This window comes from Acinonyx jubatus, chromosome C2 (assembly GCF_027475565.1).
Source record: "Acinonyx jubatus isolate Ajub_Pintada_27869175 chromosome C2, VMU_Ajub_asm_v1.0, whole genome shotgun sequence".
In the NCBI taxonomy this organism is placed as follows: domain Eukaryota; kingdom Metazoa; phylum Chordata; class Mammalia; order Carnivora; family Felidae; genus Acinonyx; species Acinonyx jubatus.
The window spans coordinates 65921675-65942548 of record NC_069384.1 but is presented as its reverse complement, the minus strand read 5'-3'; the positions used below and the strand labels follow the sequence as shown (position 1 = coordinate 65942548).

The 20874-nt window shown below is 32.6% G+C and overlaps 1 protein-coding gene across 7 annotated transcripts in view; it reads right to left on the bottom strand.

Moving 5' to 3' along the window:
* The window catches only part of STXBP5L (syntaxin binding protein 5L), a 381398-nt gene that overhangs the window by 98562 nt on the left and 261962 nt on the right, over nucleotides 1-20874 (bottom strand). For all 7 annotated transcript variants that reach the window (XM_027060943.2, XM_027060941.2, XM_027060949.2 and 4 more), the window contains exons 17-19: nucleotides 20602-20771; nucleotides 18557-18682; nucleotides 1221-1372 (exon numbers count right to left, since the gene is read on the bottom strand). In XM_027060943.2, the coding sequence (XP_026916744.1) occupies nucleotides 1221-1372; nucleotides 18557-18682; nucleotides 20602-20771 (448 nt within the window). The remainder of the gene's footprint in view (nucleotides 1-1220; nucleotides 1373-18556; nucleotides 18683-20601; nucleotides 20772-20874) is intronic.

Here is a 20874-nt window from a genome sequence, read left to right as displayed (position 1 = left end):
ATGCATGCACAATCTCTTATTCTGCCTTCCTTTCAAAAGCCAGGAAAGGTAGAGGCAGAACCTATACAATTTGAAATTTCCAGCATTCCTAAAATTATGCTAAAAGCTGAGATCACTAGCAGGAAACAAAGAGACTTCTATATTCTGAAGGAGAACTTTTGTGCTCCTGAAAAGGGTTTAAATTAGCAATGTGGAAAGGGTTAAGGCTCATTAAAAAAAAAAGAAAAAAGATTAACAAAGGGAAGAATTTCAGTATATCAAGTTAATTTTTCATTAGTCCAAAGGGAAACTTCTTTTATTATAACATTTGGATGTTAAATTTGGCACATTTGCTACTTAGTAAATAACACCTATCATAATGTTCTCTTTTTATTTTAAAATATTCTTTACATGAGTCTATTTAATAAACTAAACACATAATACTATAGATGTATTTCCATCTGCAAATCTTTGAGCTCAACTGATTTTTTTTATCAACTAAACTATATCAGTGGACAGAAAATATGCAAAATTTTGTCAGTGTTTACAAAGCCAACTATTTGGATAAATACTGAAATTTCAGTAAACTTTGGATAATTTGGCATACCAAAATTTGGCATTATATAGAAAGTATTTCTGCTTATATATTAATTAACCTTATATATTTTTCCTTTATAGTTATACAAATTTATTGGTCCTGTCAAGCAAAATGTTATCTTTCATAGCATTTTAAAATGTTAATAATGTTTATTGCATTTGTGAAAATACCTCCAAGAAAATCACCCTCCAATAAAGAAAGGTGACAGCTAGAATATGGAGTTTAAACAATTAAAGGTAGTGAATATTTAAAATTATATTTTTGAATATTAGAAGAGATATTAGAAGAAAACTATCCTGTTAAAATACGACTATTGCAAATAATTTTTTCAACTACAGAGCCTGATTTTCACAGCAGTTTTATATTTAATAAATTCTTATTTTCTCTTATTTCTTAGGAATTCAACCTATGAAACTTGAGGTGTTCCCTAATTTTGGCAGCAAATTGAAATTTAAACACTTCCTTTATCCTTTCAAAGATTCTCACTATATTCCCACCCAATTTTATTTACATAGTATTATAAGTTATATTGACTTCATATTGCCATGCATTTGAATAGCATTACAGAAGAAAGATAAGAAATCTAAAGGTAAGAAAACAGATGAACTAATCAAGTTCATAACCATTTTGTTTTATCTCCTACCTGCAATGAACTGCTTGTTTTTTCGAGGAGACCGTGGTTGACGTTGGTATAGGTCACTTGATCTATATAGGTCAATGGTCCCCATGCTTAACAGTACTGTCTTCTGTATAAAATCCACCACAGCCAACCCATTGCAGTTCCCAAATGCAACTCTGAGAGAAAAAAAAAAATGTAGCTAGAATGTATCATAGTAATCATTATTATTGTAATCTCTGAATTAAACATAATTGGAAAGTAATGCCTTAGGGTTGGAGAGGTAAGGTCGCGATTGGTGTAACGTCAGGAAGGATACCATGCCTTTACACAGGATGGAGTGACCTTGTATAATAGCCATATTATACAGTCATATTTTATCATCAATTTTATTATTTAAGTAGTGATTACCCAATCTGCTCTTTAACTTGGTCTTATCTTTTTATAGAATCATATAAAATCTTTTTGCTAGCAGTGGGGAAATAGATCAAGAAATGGCATACTCTAATAGCTATAGATGCTTAGGTATATAATTAGATGCCTTTTAAAAATAAAATTATAATTATTAACCTCCAAATTATTTCTCTTCTTTCTTAAAAAATTGTAAAAATATTTTTTTATTTTTGAGAGAGAGAGAGAGCATGAGCAGGTGAGGGGCAGAGCAAGAGGGGGAGAACAGATTCTGAAGCAGGCTCCAGGCTCTGAGCTGTCAGCCAGAGCCTGATGTTGGGCTCAAACTAACAAACTGCGAGATCATGACCGAGGTCGAAGTTGGATACTTGGCAGACTGAGCCATCCAGGCACTCCTAAATTATTTCTCTTCTTAAACAGTATATATTTAACACAAAATTTACATAAAAAATAACTTTCTATATCTAAGGTTTTGACACCATAGTAGATATAAACAGAGATACAATTTTCATTCACAAAAAATTAAAAATTTCTCTCTTGTTTTTTATTTTGTCCTACTTATTAACTTTTGTCCTATTAAAAGACAAACATCATTCGATTAATTTTTTTTATTTCTCGTGAGAAATTAAAACAGCTCTTAGCACTAAGCAGGCATTTTGGTCAGTCTTAATATTTATTAGGCTTACACAAATTCTCTTTTTCTGAATTTACAACATGCCTTCTAGCTAAACAATTGTAAATTTGTGCTGTTTGCTCCCTAAACTAAACAAACACTAGTTACATGACTGTTGTTTTGCTCATTTCATGTAAGTTCTGTGTTGTTTTCTTACTTAGATTGAATCTGGTTGACAAACCATTGGTTTACTCTCAGTTTCTTTCCACTCCACCACATAGCCTTCCTTCCTTACAACAAATGAAAAGTTCTACCATATGAGATGTTTTGCTATTTCACGTAGAGTTCTACACCTTCCAACAAGACAGACTTTGGAAACTAAAAACAAAAACAAAACCAAAAACTATTGTTATAAAAGTCAGCAGAGGGACACCTGGGTGGCTCAGTCAGTTAAGCACCGACTTTGGCGCAGGTCGTGATCTCACGGTTTGTGAGTTTGAGCCCCGTGTTGGGTTCTGTGCTGACAGCTCAGAGCCTGAAACCTGCTTCAGATTCTGTGTCTCCCTCTCTCTCTGCCTCCCTCCCACTCATCTCTGTCTGTCTCTCAAAAATAAACATAAAAAAATTTTTTTTTAAAAGTCAGCAGATTCTATCTCTATCATTTACAGGTTATGTGACCTTGAAAACAATTAATGAACTTTGTCAGGCCTTAGTTTCTTTACTTTATAATGAGAATTATAATACTAGATTTATCTATTTTTCAGGGCTTTAATGAGCATCAAAATCAGAAAATTGTTATTAAAATACTTTGAAAATTTTCCATACATAAGTAGAACTGATTCTAATATTATAATAAGTAAATGCAATATTATACATATTATATACTATATAGCAAGTTCATATCTCGAAACTTATACAGGTATGATAGAGTTCCCAAATTCAATACTGACAAGAAAAAAAATAGGAAAGTAGAATGTATTACATCAACCAGAATGATTATTTTTCTCTTTGAATTAAAAATAAGAATACTAGAAAGTTATACCTTAGTGTTGGGGAGGTCAGGCAATGGTTGTTGAAAAGTCAGTTAGAATACTGGGTTTAATTTCCTAACTTAAATAAAAAACTGCACAAAATAGATTAAGACACAGTTTGCACAGATTTACCAACCAGGCAACATAGGATGAGAGAAGGATAACAATCAAAGTAAACTTTACCTAGGTATTCTTCTTGTGTTTTGTTTTTTATTTACAGTTTTATTGAGATATATTTCACATATTATAAAATTCACTGATTTAAATAAAGTGTACAGTTCTGTGGTTTTAAATATATTTGTTCTTACTAGTAAAATGTATTTAGAATTGTGGAATCATCACCACATTTTAGAACATTTCAGTACCGGAATCTGGGTATTCTAATTTAAACTAATGTTCTAATTTAGTGAATGGAGGAGAGACTTTCCAGACTAGACTAGCACAGGAAACTAACACAGAGAGATCAGTGGTCGCACTGAATTGAGGAGAAATAGATCAGACTCTGATGCTATAAAAACAGCCAGAATTTATGAGGTAAAATACTAGAGAGAAAAGAGCTACACAAGGAGAATATATCAGACTCATAGAATGGTTCTCTGGAGCATCCATGTGAAAAAATTCCCCCAGGCTTGGGAAAGAACCACTAAAGAGATAAAGCTGAACAATTCACAAAATTATCAAAAGGCTGAGAATATTTCATATTACTACCAGACAAACTGCTGAGATCTCCTAATAGACAAAAAAAAGCAGATATAGTAGTATCACTTTAGGAGTGGGGAACACATTTAGCCATAAACTAAAAGTTCTTCTGAACTCCACCTTAAAAAAAAGCTTAGAGACATTATTCTAAGTAACCTAACTGCCTTCCAGAAAAATAACTAACACTATTAAAAAGAATCAAACAAAATACCACCATAATGTAAAATTCACAATGTCCACTATATAAAAAGTAGCAGGCATATAAGGAATTCAGAAAACATGACTGATAAGCAAAGGAAAAAATAAGTCAAAAGAAACATACCTAGAAATGAAACAAATGATAAAAGTAGCAAACAAAGATATTAAAAATGCTTAAAAATATATATTCCAGATATTTAAGAAGGTGGAGAAAAACATACTCTAAAGTTACAGGAATCAAGACAGGCTGGTATTGAAGTAAAGATAAAAATAAATTTCAATGAAACGAGTGGCCATAAACAAACATAAATGGTCAACTGATATTTGACAAAAGCATTATAGGAATTCAGAGGAAAGATAGTCTTCAATAAACGATGTGAAACAATTAGATATCCATAAGTAAAGAATTGAGCCTTAAATTTTTACCTTCCACAGTACAGAAAAATTAATAAGACACTTGATTTCAAAAAATAGGCAAAAGATTTGAACAGATATTTCATCAAACAAAATGTACAAATGTGAAATAGGCACTTAAAAGATGCTGAGCATCATTAGTCACCAGGAATATGTAAATTAAAACCACTGATCCCATCAGAGTAGATAGAATTAAAAGATTGGTAACATCAAGTGTTGACAATTATGTGGAAAAACTGAAATTCGAATACATTGTTGTTGGAAATACAAAGAATACAACTTTTTAAAAAAATAGTTTGCCTTATAAATATATATAGTTAACTCTTCACCAACACAGGGGTTAAAGGTGCCTACACAATCAAAATCCATGTATAAGTTTTAACTCCTTCATACCCCCCAAACTTAACTATTAATAACCTACAGTTGACTGGAAGCCTTACTGGTAACATAAACAGTCAATGAACACATATATTGTATATGTATTATATATTAGATTTTTACAATAAAATAAGCTAAAGGAAAAATGTTACTAAGAAAATCATAAGAAAGGGAAATATATTTACATTATTGTATTGAAAAAAAATCATGTATGAGTGGACCCATGCAATTCAAACTTGTATTGTTCAAGGGTCAACTAAATTCACCATATGACCCAGTAATTCTATTCTTTCTTACCCAAGAAAATGTAAACAAATATTACACAAAGACTTGTACTTGAACATTAATAGCAAATTTATTCATAAAAGCCTCAAACTGGAAACAACTGAAGTCTCCATCGTATAAACACATTTTTTGTATATCCACATAATGGATAATGCAGCAATGAAAAGGAACAAGCCACAGATACATATACAATATGGATGAAACACAAAAGCATTATGCTAGGTGAATGAAAACAAACACAAAATTATTTATGATTTATGACTCTATATAAAATTACAGTAAATGCAGTCAAATTGAGGGGCTAGAGGAAGAGGTAAAAATTGAATGCAAGGGAGCATGAAGGACCCTTTTGAGGTGATCGATACTTTTTATATCATTAGTTTGTTGGTGGTTACATGACTTATATTTGTCTTGCATGTTTGTCAAAATTAATATGTCATGCTTAAAATGGGTGATTTTTATTTTATATACATACCTCAATAAAGTATTTGTAATACTAATAAATATTTAGTTAATTAAATTGCCACAAAAAAGACAGAGAATTACACAGAGTTATGGACTCTGGTCCCTAAGAATGTTCTGGAGAGTAAGAGAATGATATGGCAAAGATTTTTAAAAAAATTGGATATTTTAGTTAACCTACCTGAAAGATAAAATGATTTCATTGTGGGAAGAAAAGGTGAGATTTTTTTTTCTTCCAATATCTTGTTGGTAAGGAAATTCAAAAGAAAATATCAATCAACAAGAACATATTTTCAAGATTTAGAATTTATAATAAAAATAATTTTTATTAATCTCATCTTTGTTTCTTTAAATACTCAACATCTATCTTAAACTGCTTTATATAAAAATTAGCTATTCTCAATTGTCTAAGAGTTAATTAACTTTTCTGTTTTATAAGTACCAAATATATTTATATATAGAAATTAAAAGTCCACATTAAAAAGTCCCTAAATATCCTACAGGCATCCTATTCTATTTGGCATTTATAAACAATGTTAATGTATGGACACATATAAATATAAAAAAAAAGTAAAAGTCAAATATTTTAAAAACATATTTCTATTTCATATCTTTGAATATGGTGATGCTTTAAGAAATTGCTTCTTTCTAAAAGCAACTCAGAAAAATAGGTTTAAATATGTTTGTTCAATGGGTTGGAAAAAAAGCAAAATTTTGCTTTTAAATACCTTAAAAGTTTTGTTACTGGTATGAACTTAGGGAAAAAAGCTCATATAACATTTGTAATCAAATACAAATACATTTTGGAAAATTACTGATTTAATAATTCTGTCTTAAAAATAGCTTTGTTTTTTTTCCCCTTGATATACCACCATGTAAAAATAATCATAAAACTGTCTGTGTTTAAATTTAAATTTTTTTAATTTTAAAAGAAAATTTAATTATACCTAGAGTTAAAAATTCAGTTCCTAGTTGTGCTAGCTTCATTTTAGGTGCTCATTGTGATTAGCAGTAATATATTTGACTGCTCAGATTATAATACATTGCCATCACTGCAGAAAGACCTATTGCACAGTTCTTTTGTAGGGTATGCATACCTTAAATGTGATTTATTTATTTTACCTTCCTGTGATTTATTTATTTTATAACTGGAAGTTTGCGCCCAATAATCCCATTCACCTATTTTGCTCAACCTGCCAACACCCTCCCCTCTGGCAACTACTAGTTTTCTTTGTATTTATAATTCTGTTTCTGTTTTTTTGTTTTTTTGTTTGTTCATTTGATTTGTTTTGTAGATTCTACATATAAGTGAACCATATAGTATTTGTCTTTCTCAAACTTATTTCAACCTCTAGTTCCATCCATGTTGTCCCAAATAGCAAGATCTCATTCTTTTTCATGACCAAGTAACATTCCATTATGTGTGTATGTAGGATATGTGTCACATCTTCTTTATGCATTCATCTATTGATGGATACTTAAGAGTGCTTCCCTATCTTGGCTATTTTAAATAATGCTGCAATAATCTTAAGGGTGCATATATCTTTTTGAATTAGTGTTTTTATTCTCATTACCTTTAGCAGTGGAATTAGTGGGTCATATGATGTTTATGTTTTTAATTATTTGAGGAACCTACATGCTGTTTTCCACAGTGGCTACACCAAATTACATTAACATCAACAGTGCACCAGGGCTCACTTTTCTGCATATCCTTGCCAACACTTGTTATTTCTTGTCTTTTTGGTACCAGGCATTCTGACAGGAATGAAGTGGTATCTCATTGTGGTTTTGATTTGCATTTCACTGATGATTAGTGCTGTTGAGCATCTAATTATGTGTTTGTTGGCCAGCTGTATGTCTTTGGAAAAAATGTCATTTCAGGTCCTCTCCTCATTTTAAATTAGACTCGTTCCTATTGAGTTATGTAAGTTCTTTATGTATTTTGGAAATTAATCCCTTATCAGATATGTCATTTGCAAATATCTTCTCCCATTCAGTAAGTTGCCTTTCAGTTTTGTTGATGGTTTCCTTTGACTTGCAAAAGCTTTTTACTTTGTTGTAGTCCCAATAGTTTATTTTTGCTTTTGCTTCCCTTTCATGAGAAGACTTATCCAGAAAAATGTTGCTAAGGTTGATATCAAAGAAATTACTGCCTTTGTTTTCATCTAGGAATTTTATAGTTTCAGGTCTCACATTGAGGTCTTTAATCCATGTAAGTTTATTCTTGTGTATGGTATAAGAAAGTGGTCCAGTTTTATTATTTTCAATTTAACCATCCAGTTTTCCTAATATCATTTTTTGAAGAGATTGTCTTTTCCTCATTGTGTATTCTTGCCTCCTTTATTATAGATTAGTTGACCATTATAAGCAGGGGTTTATTTCTGGGCTCTCTATCCTGTTGGTGAATGTGTCTATTTTTATGCCAGTACCATATTGTTTTGACTATTATAGCTTTCATAGTATACGTTGAAACCTAGAACTGTGATATTTTTAAGTTTTGTTCTTCCTTCTTAAGACTTCTTTGGCTATTGGGGGTCTTTTGTGCTTACATACAAGTTTTACGAGTACATGTTCTAGTTCTGTGAAAAATAATACTGGTATTTTGATAGGAATTACACTGAATATGTAGATCACTTTGGGTAGTATGGACATTTTAATGATGTTAACTCTTCCAATCCATGAGTGTGGTACGCCTTTACATTTGCTTTGCTGTCTTCAATTTCTTTTATCAGTGTTTTATTATTCTCAAAGTACAAATGTTTTACCTCCTTGGTTAAATTATTCTTTGTATTCTCTGGTATTTTATTCTTTGTGATTGCAAATGGGATTATTTTCTTAATTTCTCTTTCTGCTATTTTGTTATTAGTATACAGAAATGCAACTGATTTCTGTATATTAATTTCCTACAACTTAATACTTAATTCATTTGTCTACTCTAGTGGTTTTTAATGGAGTTTTTAGGGTTTTTGTTTTCTAAGAATGAGACAGCATGAGTGGGGGAGGGGCAGAAGAAGAGGGAAAGTGAGACTGTTAAGCAGAATCCATGCCCAGCACAGAGCCCCAAGTGAGGCTTGATCTCATGACCATATCATGACCTGAGCCAAAATCGAGAGTTATATGTTTAACAGAGTCACACAGACACCCTTGGATATTCTATATACAGTATCACGTCATCTGGAAATAGTGAAAGTTTTACTTCTTCCTTCCCTATTTGGATGTATTTTATTTCTTTTTCTTGTCTGACTGCTGCAGCTAGGACTTCCAGTACTATGTTGAATAAAAGTAGTGAGAGTGGACATCCTTGTCCTGTTCCATATCTTAGAGGAAAAGTTCTCAGTGTTTGACTGTTAACATGATGTTGGCTGTGGGTTTTCATATATGGCTTTTATTATGTTGAGGTATACTCTCTCTAAACTTACTTTGTTGAGAGTTTTTATCATAAATGGATGTCATTTTGTCAAATGTTTTTTCTGCATCTATTGAGATAGTCATATGGTTTTTATTCATTTTGTTAATGTGGTATATCAAGTCGATTGATTTGCAAATCCTGAACCATCCTTGTACCACAGGAATAAATCTCACTTGATTGTGGTGAATGATCCTTTTAATGTATTGTTGAATTTTGTTTGCTATTATTTTGTTGAGTTTTGCATCTATGTTTAGCAGAGATATTGGCTTGCAGATTTCTTTTTGGGTAGTGTTTTTCTCGTTTTGGTATCAGGATAATGTTACCTTCATAGAATGAATTTGGAAATTTTCCTTCCTCTTCTATTTTTTTGTAATAGTTTGAGAAAAATAGATATCAACTCTTCTTTAAATGTTTGGTAGAATTCACCTGTGAAACCATCTGGTCTAGACTTATGTTGGTTATTGATTTAATTGCATACTAGTATCTGGTCCATTCGTATTTTCTATTTCTTTCAGATTTACTCATGGAATTGTATATTTCTAGGAATTTATCCATTTCTTCTATGTTGTTCATTTACTGGCATACTTGTTGTTTGCAGTACTGTCTTAAAATCCTTGTACTTCTGTAGTGTGAATTATTATTTCTCTTTCATTTCCGATTTTATTTGAATCCTCTCTCTTTTTTTATTGAGGAGTTTTCCTAAGGGTTTATTAATTTTGTCTCTCTTTGCAAGGAATCAGATCCTGGTTCTTTCCTTCCTTCCTTCCTCCCTCTCTCCCTCCCTCCCTCCCTCATTTATTTCTGCTATGATCTTTATTATTTCTTTTTGATGTTCAGCTGGGTGATTTCCAGTATCCTGTCTTCTATATCACTAATTTGTACTTTTGCATCATCTTATCTGCTGTTGATTCCCTCAAGTATTTTTCATTTCAGTTATTGTATTCTTCAGCTCTGAATGGTTCTTTTTAATATTTATCTTTCTGTTGCAGTTTTCACTGTGTTCATCCATTCTTCTCCCAAGTTTGGTGAACACTTTATGACTGTAATTTTGAACTCTTTATCAGGTAGATTCCTTATCTCAGTTTCATTTAGTTCTTTCTCTGAGATTTATCAGTTTTTTCATTTGGAATATATTCCTCAATCTCCTCATTTTGCTTCACTTTGTGTGTTTCTACATATTACATAGATCAGCTATATCTCCCAGTTGTGAAGCAATGGCCTTAGGTAGAAGATTTCCTGTGTGGGCCAGAAGTGCAATCCCTACTGTTCACCAGAACCAGGTACTCCAGGCTGTCCCCTATATGGGTTCTGTATTCCCTTTTATTGTGGCTGGGCTGCAACTGCTATAGGTATATTGGTAGGTTGGGTGGCCCTTGGCCCAGCTCGCTAACAGGCCTGGCTACAGCTTCTGTCAGTGTGTTCTTGGCGGGGGGGGGGGGGGGGGGGTGCTATGCTAGCCCCCCTTGTGGTTAGCTGCAAGGTCTGGCCATGACCATAGCAGCTACATTGGTGGATTCCACCCCCCCACACACACACACCCTGGCCACTCCTAGGGCAGGAGGCACTTTGAGCTGTTGGGGCAGATGAATTGGGTAGAATGGACCCATAGGGGAATACCAGGGTGGAATGAGTAATGCTAACCAGGTAGATGGAGGGTATTAGAAATGGTGCCTTCCAGTACCAGGCTAGCTTGATAGAGGAATATGAAAACTGGCACCCACATATGCACATATTCCTGAATAAAGTTGCTACAGATCCTGTCCCTACAGAACATGCCTAAAATTAGTCAATAAGTCTCCTTCAAGTATGGCCCAGGTTCCTTTTAAACTGCTGCCTTTCTGTTGGGTCTTGGTGCAGATGAGTTTGTGTTTGTGAACCAGGCTCTTTATGAGTGGAGTCTTATTTTCCTGTAGCCCTGTGGCTCTCCCAGAGTTAAACTCTAATGATTTGCAAATCCAGTTGTTATGGGGGCACATTTTACCAGTGCAGGTCCTTAGGGCATTGGTGCTTGATGTGGTACCTAAACCCTTACCTCCTTAGGGAGTACTCTACTTATGTGATATCCTTCCTGCTTGTGGGTTGCCATGCTGGGGATATAGATCCTGACAAGCTTGCATCTCTTCCACTCCTACCTGTCTCAATGTGGCTTATGCTTAGTTGTGTAAGAGCTCTTCTTCTAGTCTTTGGGTCATTCTGAGAGTTGTCCTATATGTAGTTGTAATTTTGGTGTGTCCATGGAGAACTTAAACTCAGAATCTTCCTATTCTGCCATCTTGATTCTCTCCTCATTTATAAATTCTTTTTGTATTTGTAAGATAAAATCACCCTATTATTCGTTTACTTTGTTGATTCAAGTAAATATATCTTCAAGTTATTATTTTATGGGTGGTAGTAAATCACTATCCTTTCTATCCCTGGGATACTACACTATTTCACGTTTCTCTACACCCTACATAAGTAATTCATTAATTAAAAGCTCCACAATTGTTCTTTTTGAATATGTCATGTGTATTCTGCCCTGAACCTAAAAGTTAAATTTTATTTTATTTTTGTTTTTATTTTTATTTTTTAAGTAAGCTTTACACCAAAAGTGGAACTTGAACTCACAGTTTTGAGATCAAAAGTTGCATACTCTACCAACTGAGCCAAACAGGTGCCCTTAAAAGTTACATTTTACATGTGTTCATACATTTAATCCTTTCAACATTTATCCTTGTGTTACAGATATGGAAATTGAGCACAGAAACTTTAAGTAACTTTTCTAAGATTCAACAGCCAGAAAGCAGAATTAAGATTTGAATCCCAAAGAATCTGACTCTAGCATTCATGCTCTTTAACCCTGCACTAGATTATCTCAGTAACTAAAAAACAGAGCTTCCACTAAGCCATCAAAATTGTATGGTTTATCCTCTGGAAATAATGGGAGGAAGAAAAGCTGATAATAATAGAAGAGCTGACTCAACGTAATTCTTTATGTCTTTGGAATAAAAGTAAAATATTCACATTTAATCTTCTTACTAGATTTCTTCAATGACTGATTTCTCACCTTCTTTTTTCTCCAACATTTTCTTCTCAGTTACTTTGCTGCACTCTATCAGTTTCTATATTTATGCTTTCAAATGACTTTCAAGTCATTGGTCACATACCATAGGTTCTAGATTTTCTAACCATTTCTGGTGTCTGATGATTCTCAACAACTCACATCCCCAAGTCCCTAAGGAAAGAGCATTTCAGAGGCACAAAGTATAGTTTTCTTTAAAGTTTTTTTTTTCAGTCTTAAAAATTACTTTTACTTTAAAAAATTCAAACAAGGGGCACCAGGGTGGCTCAGTCAGTTGAGTGTCCGATTTCAGTTCAGGTCACAATCTCACGGTTCATGAGTTCAAGCCCCACATTGGGCTCACTGCAGTCATTGCAGAGCCCACTTTGGATCCTCTGTTCCCCTCTCTCTGTGCCCTTCCCTGGCTCACACTGTCAAAAATGAATAAATATTTAAGAAAAAATTCAAACAGTAAGATGAAAGCCCCCTTACTTGGTCTACTGTGTACCAATCTCCTTTTCAAAAATGACTGCCATTAACAGTTTTTATATTCTTCTTGCCCTTTTTCTATGTTTTAACAAGCTTATACTTGTTCTATAACTTTATTATTTTCACTAAAACATGCCTAAGATATATTTCATTGTCTGTGTTCTTTAACTGTTGCATTGTATTCGAAGGTACAAAAGTAACATGTTTTTTAAGAGAGCATCTTCCTATTTATGTAGATTTATATAGGTTCCAGATATTTTGCTATTATATGGAATGATGCAAGGAACATGCTTCTACTAACGGTGCATAAGTGAAAGCCTTCAGAAATTGTAAATATTTCACTAAGCCTAGAATTTCAGAGTCAAAAGATATGCTTAGTTTTATTTTATTTATTTTTAAAGTTTATTCATTTATTTCAGAGAGAGAGCATGAGTATCAGAAGGGCAGAGAGCAAGAGGGAGAAAGAGAATCCCAAGAGGGCTGTGTAATGTCAGTGTGGAGCCTGATGCAGGGCTCAAACCCAAGAACCGTGAGATCATGACCTGAGCAGAAACCAAGAGTCTGATGCTTAACCCACTGAACCACCCAGGTACCCCTTAGTTTTATTTAAAAAAAAAAAGTATATAAAAAAGAATCCATTTCCTCATATTCTTAATGAAGATGTTAGCAATCTTTAAAAATGTTCTCATATAATGGATAAAAATTGCTCTTGTTTCAATTTTTTTACTTGTTACTAGTGAAGTTATAAATCCTTTCATGTTTATTACCATTTGTATTTCTTCTGTGAATTGCCTGTTTATATAGTTTATTTTTAACTGGGTTATTTTTTCTTATCAATTTGTAGGAATTTAAAAACTGTATTGTGGATGTTTATAGCATATTATAGAAAGACAATGTTGCATAGTATATAAGTAATATGCTGTACCTTGATTTTTATAACTTTATTAGATATTTTGCTAATTCTATGTAAATTCATCCGATGTAAAATTTTTAAATGACTTCCAATATTTGTATGTAATCTAATTTATTCCCCTATAATTTTGTTAATGGACAATTAGATTGCTTCCAGTCTTTTGCTATTAACAATACAACAATGACTATCCTTCATAAGTTACTTTGCACTAAAACGTGGAGTATATTTGTGGGATAAATTTCTAGAAATTAAATTACTCAAGTATTTTCAAAACTCTATATTTTACTTTTATTCATATGTAACATTTATAAATAAAAGTGTACATAATTGTACACTTCAATGGATTATCAAAAAGTGAACAATCCCACATAACCACCACTATGTCAAGAAATAGTATGTTACTAGCAGCTGATTCATGTTCCTGACAATTATTGCTACTCTTTCCTCTTCCAAAATCTGACTTCCTACACCAAAAAAGCAGTTTTGCTTGTTTTTGATAGATGTTTATCAAAAGATAGATATGTGTTTGCTTTTCATTAGGTTATATACCTAGAAATGAAACTTTTGGATTATAGGGTGGGCTAACATAAGTATGCTAAAATGGAGTACATAATGCTAACATTTTATAAAGTAGATTCAACAGTTTACCCTCTGCAGCAATGTATGAGAGTTCCTATACCCAATATCTTTGCAAATATTACCAACATTACTAATGGGGTTGTGTACTTTCTCATATGTATATAAAAATATATTTGTCATTTACATATCTTCCTTTGTGACATATTTGATCAAATTTCCTGCACATTTTTTTCTATTATTTGTCTTTTTATTATTGATGACTCATGAGACTCTTTTTACACTCTGCATATGAATGAGTCCAGTGTCAGACACAATCTAAATATCTCTTCCTTGCCCTACCATTTCACTCTAATGGTGCCTTTTTTCCAAGAGTTTCTTAATGTTTTTCTTTATGATTAATAATTTTTTAGCATGTTGGAGAAATATTTTTAAAGAAATGTTTAATGTTTATTTTTGAGAGAGAGAGAGAGGCAGAGCGCCAGCAGGGGAAGGGCAGAGAGAGAGGAAGACACAGGATCCAAAGCAGGCTCCAGGCTCTGAGCTGTCAGCACACAGCCTGATGCAGGGCTCCAACTCATGAACTATGAGATCATGACCTGAGCCTAAGTTGGCGCTTAACTAAGTCACCCAGGTGCCCCACTGAAGAAATATTTTCTTAACACAAGTGTAATGAAGATATTCTCCTATAATACCTTCTAGAATCTTTGTATATAGAAAGAACAGTCAGATTTTTTCTCTCTATATTTTTTAATTGGCTTTGTAGTATTTATTGGGGGAAAACCTGTCATTTCCTCTATTGCTCTGTAGAACCAATTTGGTTATATATGCTTGGATCTCTTTCTTTACTCTTCTGCGAGTTGGTCTATTTGTCTATTTCTCCTGTGCCAGTAGAACACTGTCATGACTAATATAACTTTAATAACTCTTGCTTTCCCATAGAACAAGTCTTCTAAATCTATTTCTCTTTAGTATTGTCTTAGTTAATTGTGGTCCTTTGCATTTCTCTATACATTTTAGAAACAGTTTTAAACTTCAAGGGAACAAATATGCTAAAATTTATATTGGTATTATGGTAAATCAATAGATCATTTTGTGAAAACCTGACATCTTTACACTATTATTGAATTTTCCACTCCATGATTTAGGCTTGTTAATTTCTCTTTTTATAGTTTTCTGTGTAGAGGTCTGTGTGTGTGTGTGTGTGTGTGTGTGTGTGCGTGTTGGTAGTGGTCTTGATAATCTTTTATTAAGTGTTTTCCTAGATACTTTATTTTATTTTATTGCAAGTGGAATCTTTATACAACTTTAGTTTCTATTTTTTCAGTATATGGAAATGCTTGTTTGTTTGTTTATTTATTTATTTATTTTGAGAGAGAGCACGCACGCATGTGTGAGTGGGAGAGGAGCAGAGAGAGAGAGAGGGAGAGAGTATTAAACAGGCTGTCATGCCCAGCGTGGAGCCCTATGTGGGGTGGATCTTGATTTACGACTGTGAGATCATGCCCTGAGCCAAAAATCAAGAGTCAGAGGCTTAACAAAGTAAGCCACCCAGGCACCCCTGGAAATGTCATTTATTTTTACATCGACTTTGAATCTACTAATCTTTGTATCTACTAATCTACTAATCTTGCAATCTAATAATTTATCTGCAAAGTATTTAAATGTTGTACATACATAATCATTTCTTTCCATTTCCTTCTTTTGTAATCTATATAACTTTGATTTATTTTCCTTTATGTATTGCTCTGGCTAGGTCCTTCAGTACAATGCGAATAGAGGTAGTGATAGCAGTCATCCTTGTCTTGTTTTCATATCAGATGTAAAGCTTTCAATATTTTACGTAAAGTATAAATGATATTTGCTGCCATGTATCAGATTAAGGAAGTTTCCTTCTTGGTTTAGTTAATGGTTTCTTTTTAACTCATGAATAGAAGATACATTTTACTAAATGTTTTTGCTTTTTGCATCCCATGGCTTACTTTTATAGTTTTCTATTTTATCCTGTTAATGTGATGAATTACATGAATTCATTTCAAATGTTAAACAAGCCTTGCATTCTTGGTATAAACTAAACATGTTTCTAATATGTGATTATTTTATTGACAGATTTATTTATATTTTGGCTGGGATTTTTGCACCTATGCTTATGTTCTGCTTTTTGTAATGGTCTTTTCAAGTTTTGGCATCAAGTTATATTGTCCCATAAAGAGATGAATATGACTTTTTCTTTCTCAGCTTTCTCAGAAAGTTTTTATATAGTACTGGTATTACTTATTTCCTAAAATTTTGCTGGGATTTACAGAAGTAGCCACTTGAGCTCGAAATTTTTGGCAGTTGAAACCGTCTATGAGCAAGGGGTCCAAGCTGTCTTTCTCTTACAAGTGTCGGTTCTTCAGAGGCTCTATAGTGACTGTTACCCCCACAGTTACTTTACATGGAAAATATGCTCTCTGACTTATTCTAACAATCTTCAGCTCCTGAACTTGGTGATATACCTTCATACCCTCTTAATTTTGGTATTCCTTGCCTTTATAGGTCAATCTCTTGAGTATAGAACCCTGAAAATGGCTTCAGCTCAGTCATCTACCATAACTACTTGGGTTAGAAGACAAACATATATTCTTGTCATATCAAATAATGGGATTATTGACTGTCCCACGCTTCCTTCCTCTCTTTCCTTCATTCAAGGGAGTTCCTGCCAGTGTATCTACCAAATAATTTTTCAGTCAAGAAAAGGTTCCCCTTGTGTATGTTCACATAGAACCTCCACACTGCAAAAACTCCAGGAACACAAGATAAAATTTTTCTTTTTCTTTTAGGCAGTCTTCCTTTCAGATGCCTTCAAAAAGTTTTCTTTGAGCTCATCAAACTTAGCTTAGGGGCAGACTGGGAAGAATGGAAGTAGAACCAAATATATATTTTTCATGTATTATTTGATAAATGATTGATTCCAAATTTGGAGGGAAAGATATAGTATTCAGGAAGTGGTATTGGTACAACTCTTAGTCATCAGGAAAGAACTAGAGTTTAATCCCCATTTCATACTTTATATCTAAATTAATGCTAGATAAATACTTAGATATATTTAAGAAATATATTAAAATAGAATGTAATAATTTTTAATCTTGAAGTGAGGGAAGCTTTTCTAAGTATGACACAAAATCCAGGACATAAAAGAAAAAATAGAATTACTTTAACAATTTTTAAAAATTTATTCATGGAAAAAACCATCCTAAACAATTTCATAAAGTAAACAAAAACAGGGAAAATACTAGCAAATTACATCAGATAGAAAGCTAACTTCCCTACTATGTAAATAGTTTTCACAAATCTATAAGAGAAATACTAACAACTCTGTAGAAAAATGGACAGAATATAAACAGAAATGTCATAGTACAGGAAAACCTGTTCCATTTCACTTAAGATATGAGAAAAGTCTACTAACACAATTACATACTTCCTATCAACAGAATGACAGGGAATAAAAAGTTTACACTATTGTTAGGAAGGTAGTGCAAGATCACGTATTCTTAAACATTTTTGAGGGGGTATAATTTGGCACAACTTCTATGGAGGGCTATAATCTAGAAATAAAGAATAATTAAAATTATATTAGCTTTTAAAGGGTATAATACAATCCAACTTTCAAAGAATGCCTGACTGGATTATGTAGTTCTAAGCCTTCTATTGTCTCTTAGTTTAGCCTATTAGGGGAAATGTGAATACTTTTTGGAGGATGATAACATCATTTAGAACCTGAAATTATCTCTATAATGTTTATTTATAAATATATAAGTATATATATGATGGTATATAAATTTATATGTTCCATAAAAACAGAAAGAAGACCAAAAAGCAAATCTAGATTACATGAGGACAATATGACCAAAATCCAAGACAAATCAACTAGATAGAGATAGGGAGTTATCAAACACATATTGAGGGAACTGTATTCAACATGTTCAAGGAAATGAAGGAAAAGAGTGATAATTTAGGAAGATAACAAGAAGCTTTAAAAAGAATCAAATGAAAGGTATAGAACTGAAAAACAAAATAACTAAAATTGAACTCCATGGCTGGATCTACCATAAGATTATAAACAACTGAAGAGAGAATTAGTGAATTCAAAAAGACAAGTCAGAAGAAAGCATCCAAACTGAAACACAAGGAGAAAAAGGATAGAAAATAGAAAAACAAAAAAGAATGTGTAATAACATCCTAACAACCTCCCAACATTAAAAGTGGAAATACTAGCACAAGTCTGACTTCAAGCAAGAACAAATAATCATAGTTTTTATATAAGTTATTATTTTTCGTATACCATTTTCAATCAAGTAAAAATCTAGGTAAAGCCTTCTTTCCATTTTTAGGACTTAAGTATTTTAAAAGAAACATCTCACTATATCAAACATAAATACAAATTAGAATGTTTAGCTACTTACATTCCATATGCTGAGCTTACAGCAAGACTTGTAATCTGTTGGGGAGGCTCACCATCCACCCACACCAACTGAATAACAAGTTCTGCTTGGTACCCTGGAGGCATCCTCACTGGTCGTGTCTTAACACTAAAAAAGAGAAAAAAGTAGTTCTATCACATACAGTTTAAATAAGTATGCCCATGCTTATTTTCAGAATTTACATAGCATCTTTCTACAGAAATATACAATACCACACATTGAGGGAAGTACACAGGCGGACAGTGTCTTCTAGCTTTCTCAGAATATACCAAATTACTTAAAATTGCTTAGTTTTTTAAATAGCTTTTTAACCAGTCAAGTCCACAACTTCAAATGGCCATTATCCCTTCCTTTTCTTAATTTTTGAGGATGGTATTTTAAATTATTTTTATTATTTACTTTTTTTAACAAAAGTTTTTAAATATTTATGAAATATTTGTTACATATATTAAGTTATAAATGCATAACAATATGAATGACTTAATCTACCACCCAAATTAAGAGTTGAACATATCCAAAACCCAAATTCCTGCTCATTCCTTCTAAATTTGCTTGACCTGCAGCCTTATCTATTCTAGTTTATAGCAACTTGTATCTTTCCAGTTATTCAGTTAAAAAAAAAGTCATACTAATATCCTTCTCTTGTACCTCACATCAATCAATCATCAAATTCTGTTGATGTTACCTTCAAAGTATACCCAGAATCTGACCATTTTTTAATTCTCTATTTTGACCATCCTAGTTACGGTTGACAAATAAAAATACAAGACACCCATTTAAATCTGAATTTCAAATAAACAATAAATAGGTTTTATGTTTTGTTTTGTTTATTTTGTTTTGTTTACTGTACGTATGTCCCATGCAGTGTCTGGAATATACTGATACTAAAATATGTTTATTGTTTATTTGAAATTTAAATTTAAATGGGTATCCTATATTTTTATTTGCTGAATCTGTCAGCCCATAACATCATCTCTGCTTAGATTTAATAGCCTCTTTACTGGTCTCCCAGCTTCTACCTTTCCCTTCCATCCCAAGATCCATTTTCAACAAAGCCACCAAAATGATCAATTTAAAATTTAATCAATGGATGTTGAATGTAAGTGATGAATCACTGAATTCTTCTGAAACCAATATTGCACTGTATGTTAAGTAACTAAAATTTAAATTAAAAATAAAATGGTATGTAAAAAAATAATTTGAAAAATAAAATTTAAAACTGATATATCTCTTTTCTATTAAAAACACTGTAATGAGTCCCCGTTTAATTAGGAATAAAAGCCATGGCCTTACAGTGGCCTATAATTGGCTCTCTATTACTTATCTGACTTCATCTCTTGCTATTCCCACCCCCCCCCCCCCCCCCCCCCCCCCCCCCCGCCACTTGCTCTCCTTGTCCTAGCTACACTGACCTCTTCATATGCAAGGCACTTTAAGCCTTTGTTCTATCTATTCCTTCTGCCTGGAATACTCTTTTATGAGATACATTTCAGGTAAATCCCTCATCTACTTTTTGTTTAAATCTCACCTTCTTATCAGTTAAAAAGTAAAAAAAAGAAGTATTATTTTAGCAAAATCATAGCAATCATGAGAGGAATCCTTTTTTCTAACATAGTATTCTTGTAGTAGTGTTCTTGTAGTAGCATTCTTGTAGTGTTTTTTGTCTGGTTGATTGGGGTTTTTTTTGATTCCAAGAAAACTGAAGAAATTCCCTAAAAAGACTTTTTGAATTGGGAGATACCAAGCAACTGGCCAAGTTTCTTCCCTGCCATATGTGTTCCCATTCTATTAAAGCCATATTTTCTTTATGATCTTTCTGGGAAGAACATAAATGCCTTCATAATAAAGGATAAAAATATTGTGCCCTCTTCATCGATATTCAAAGAAAAGACCACAGCACTCCTTGGTTGAGTGTAGATCAATGACAACAACTTAATAAAAGACAAGAATAATTTTATTTTGTACAGTTTCAAAGTAGTATATGATTAATATGTAAAATTGTTTTAAAATTTGGTAGCAACTCTTACTTGAGGCATGGGATACTGTCCTTTGTTCCTCCTTCACTAGCCACAGTGTTAGTACTTCCAGAAAGACTCCTTGAAGGAAGCTGAGATGAAAGATCTGGAAACGGAGGACTTGTTTCTGGTTCTGGGGTTGTAATATCTTCAATATCATACTGAAGTCGTACCTCTAATGACTTAAAAAAATCAAGTTTTAATTTAACCTAAGTCATAACAATAAGTAACCACATTAAATTACCTGACAACTTTTTTGTAATTATTGTTTTATTCAGATTAATA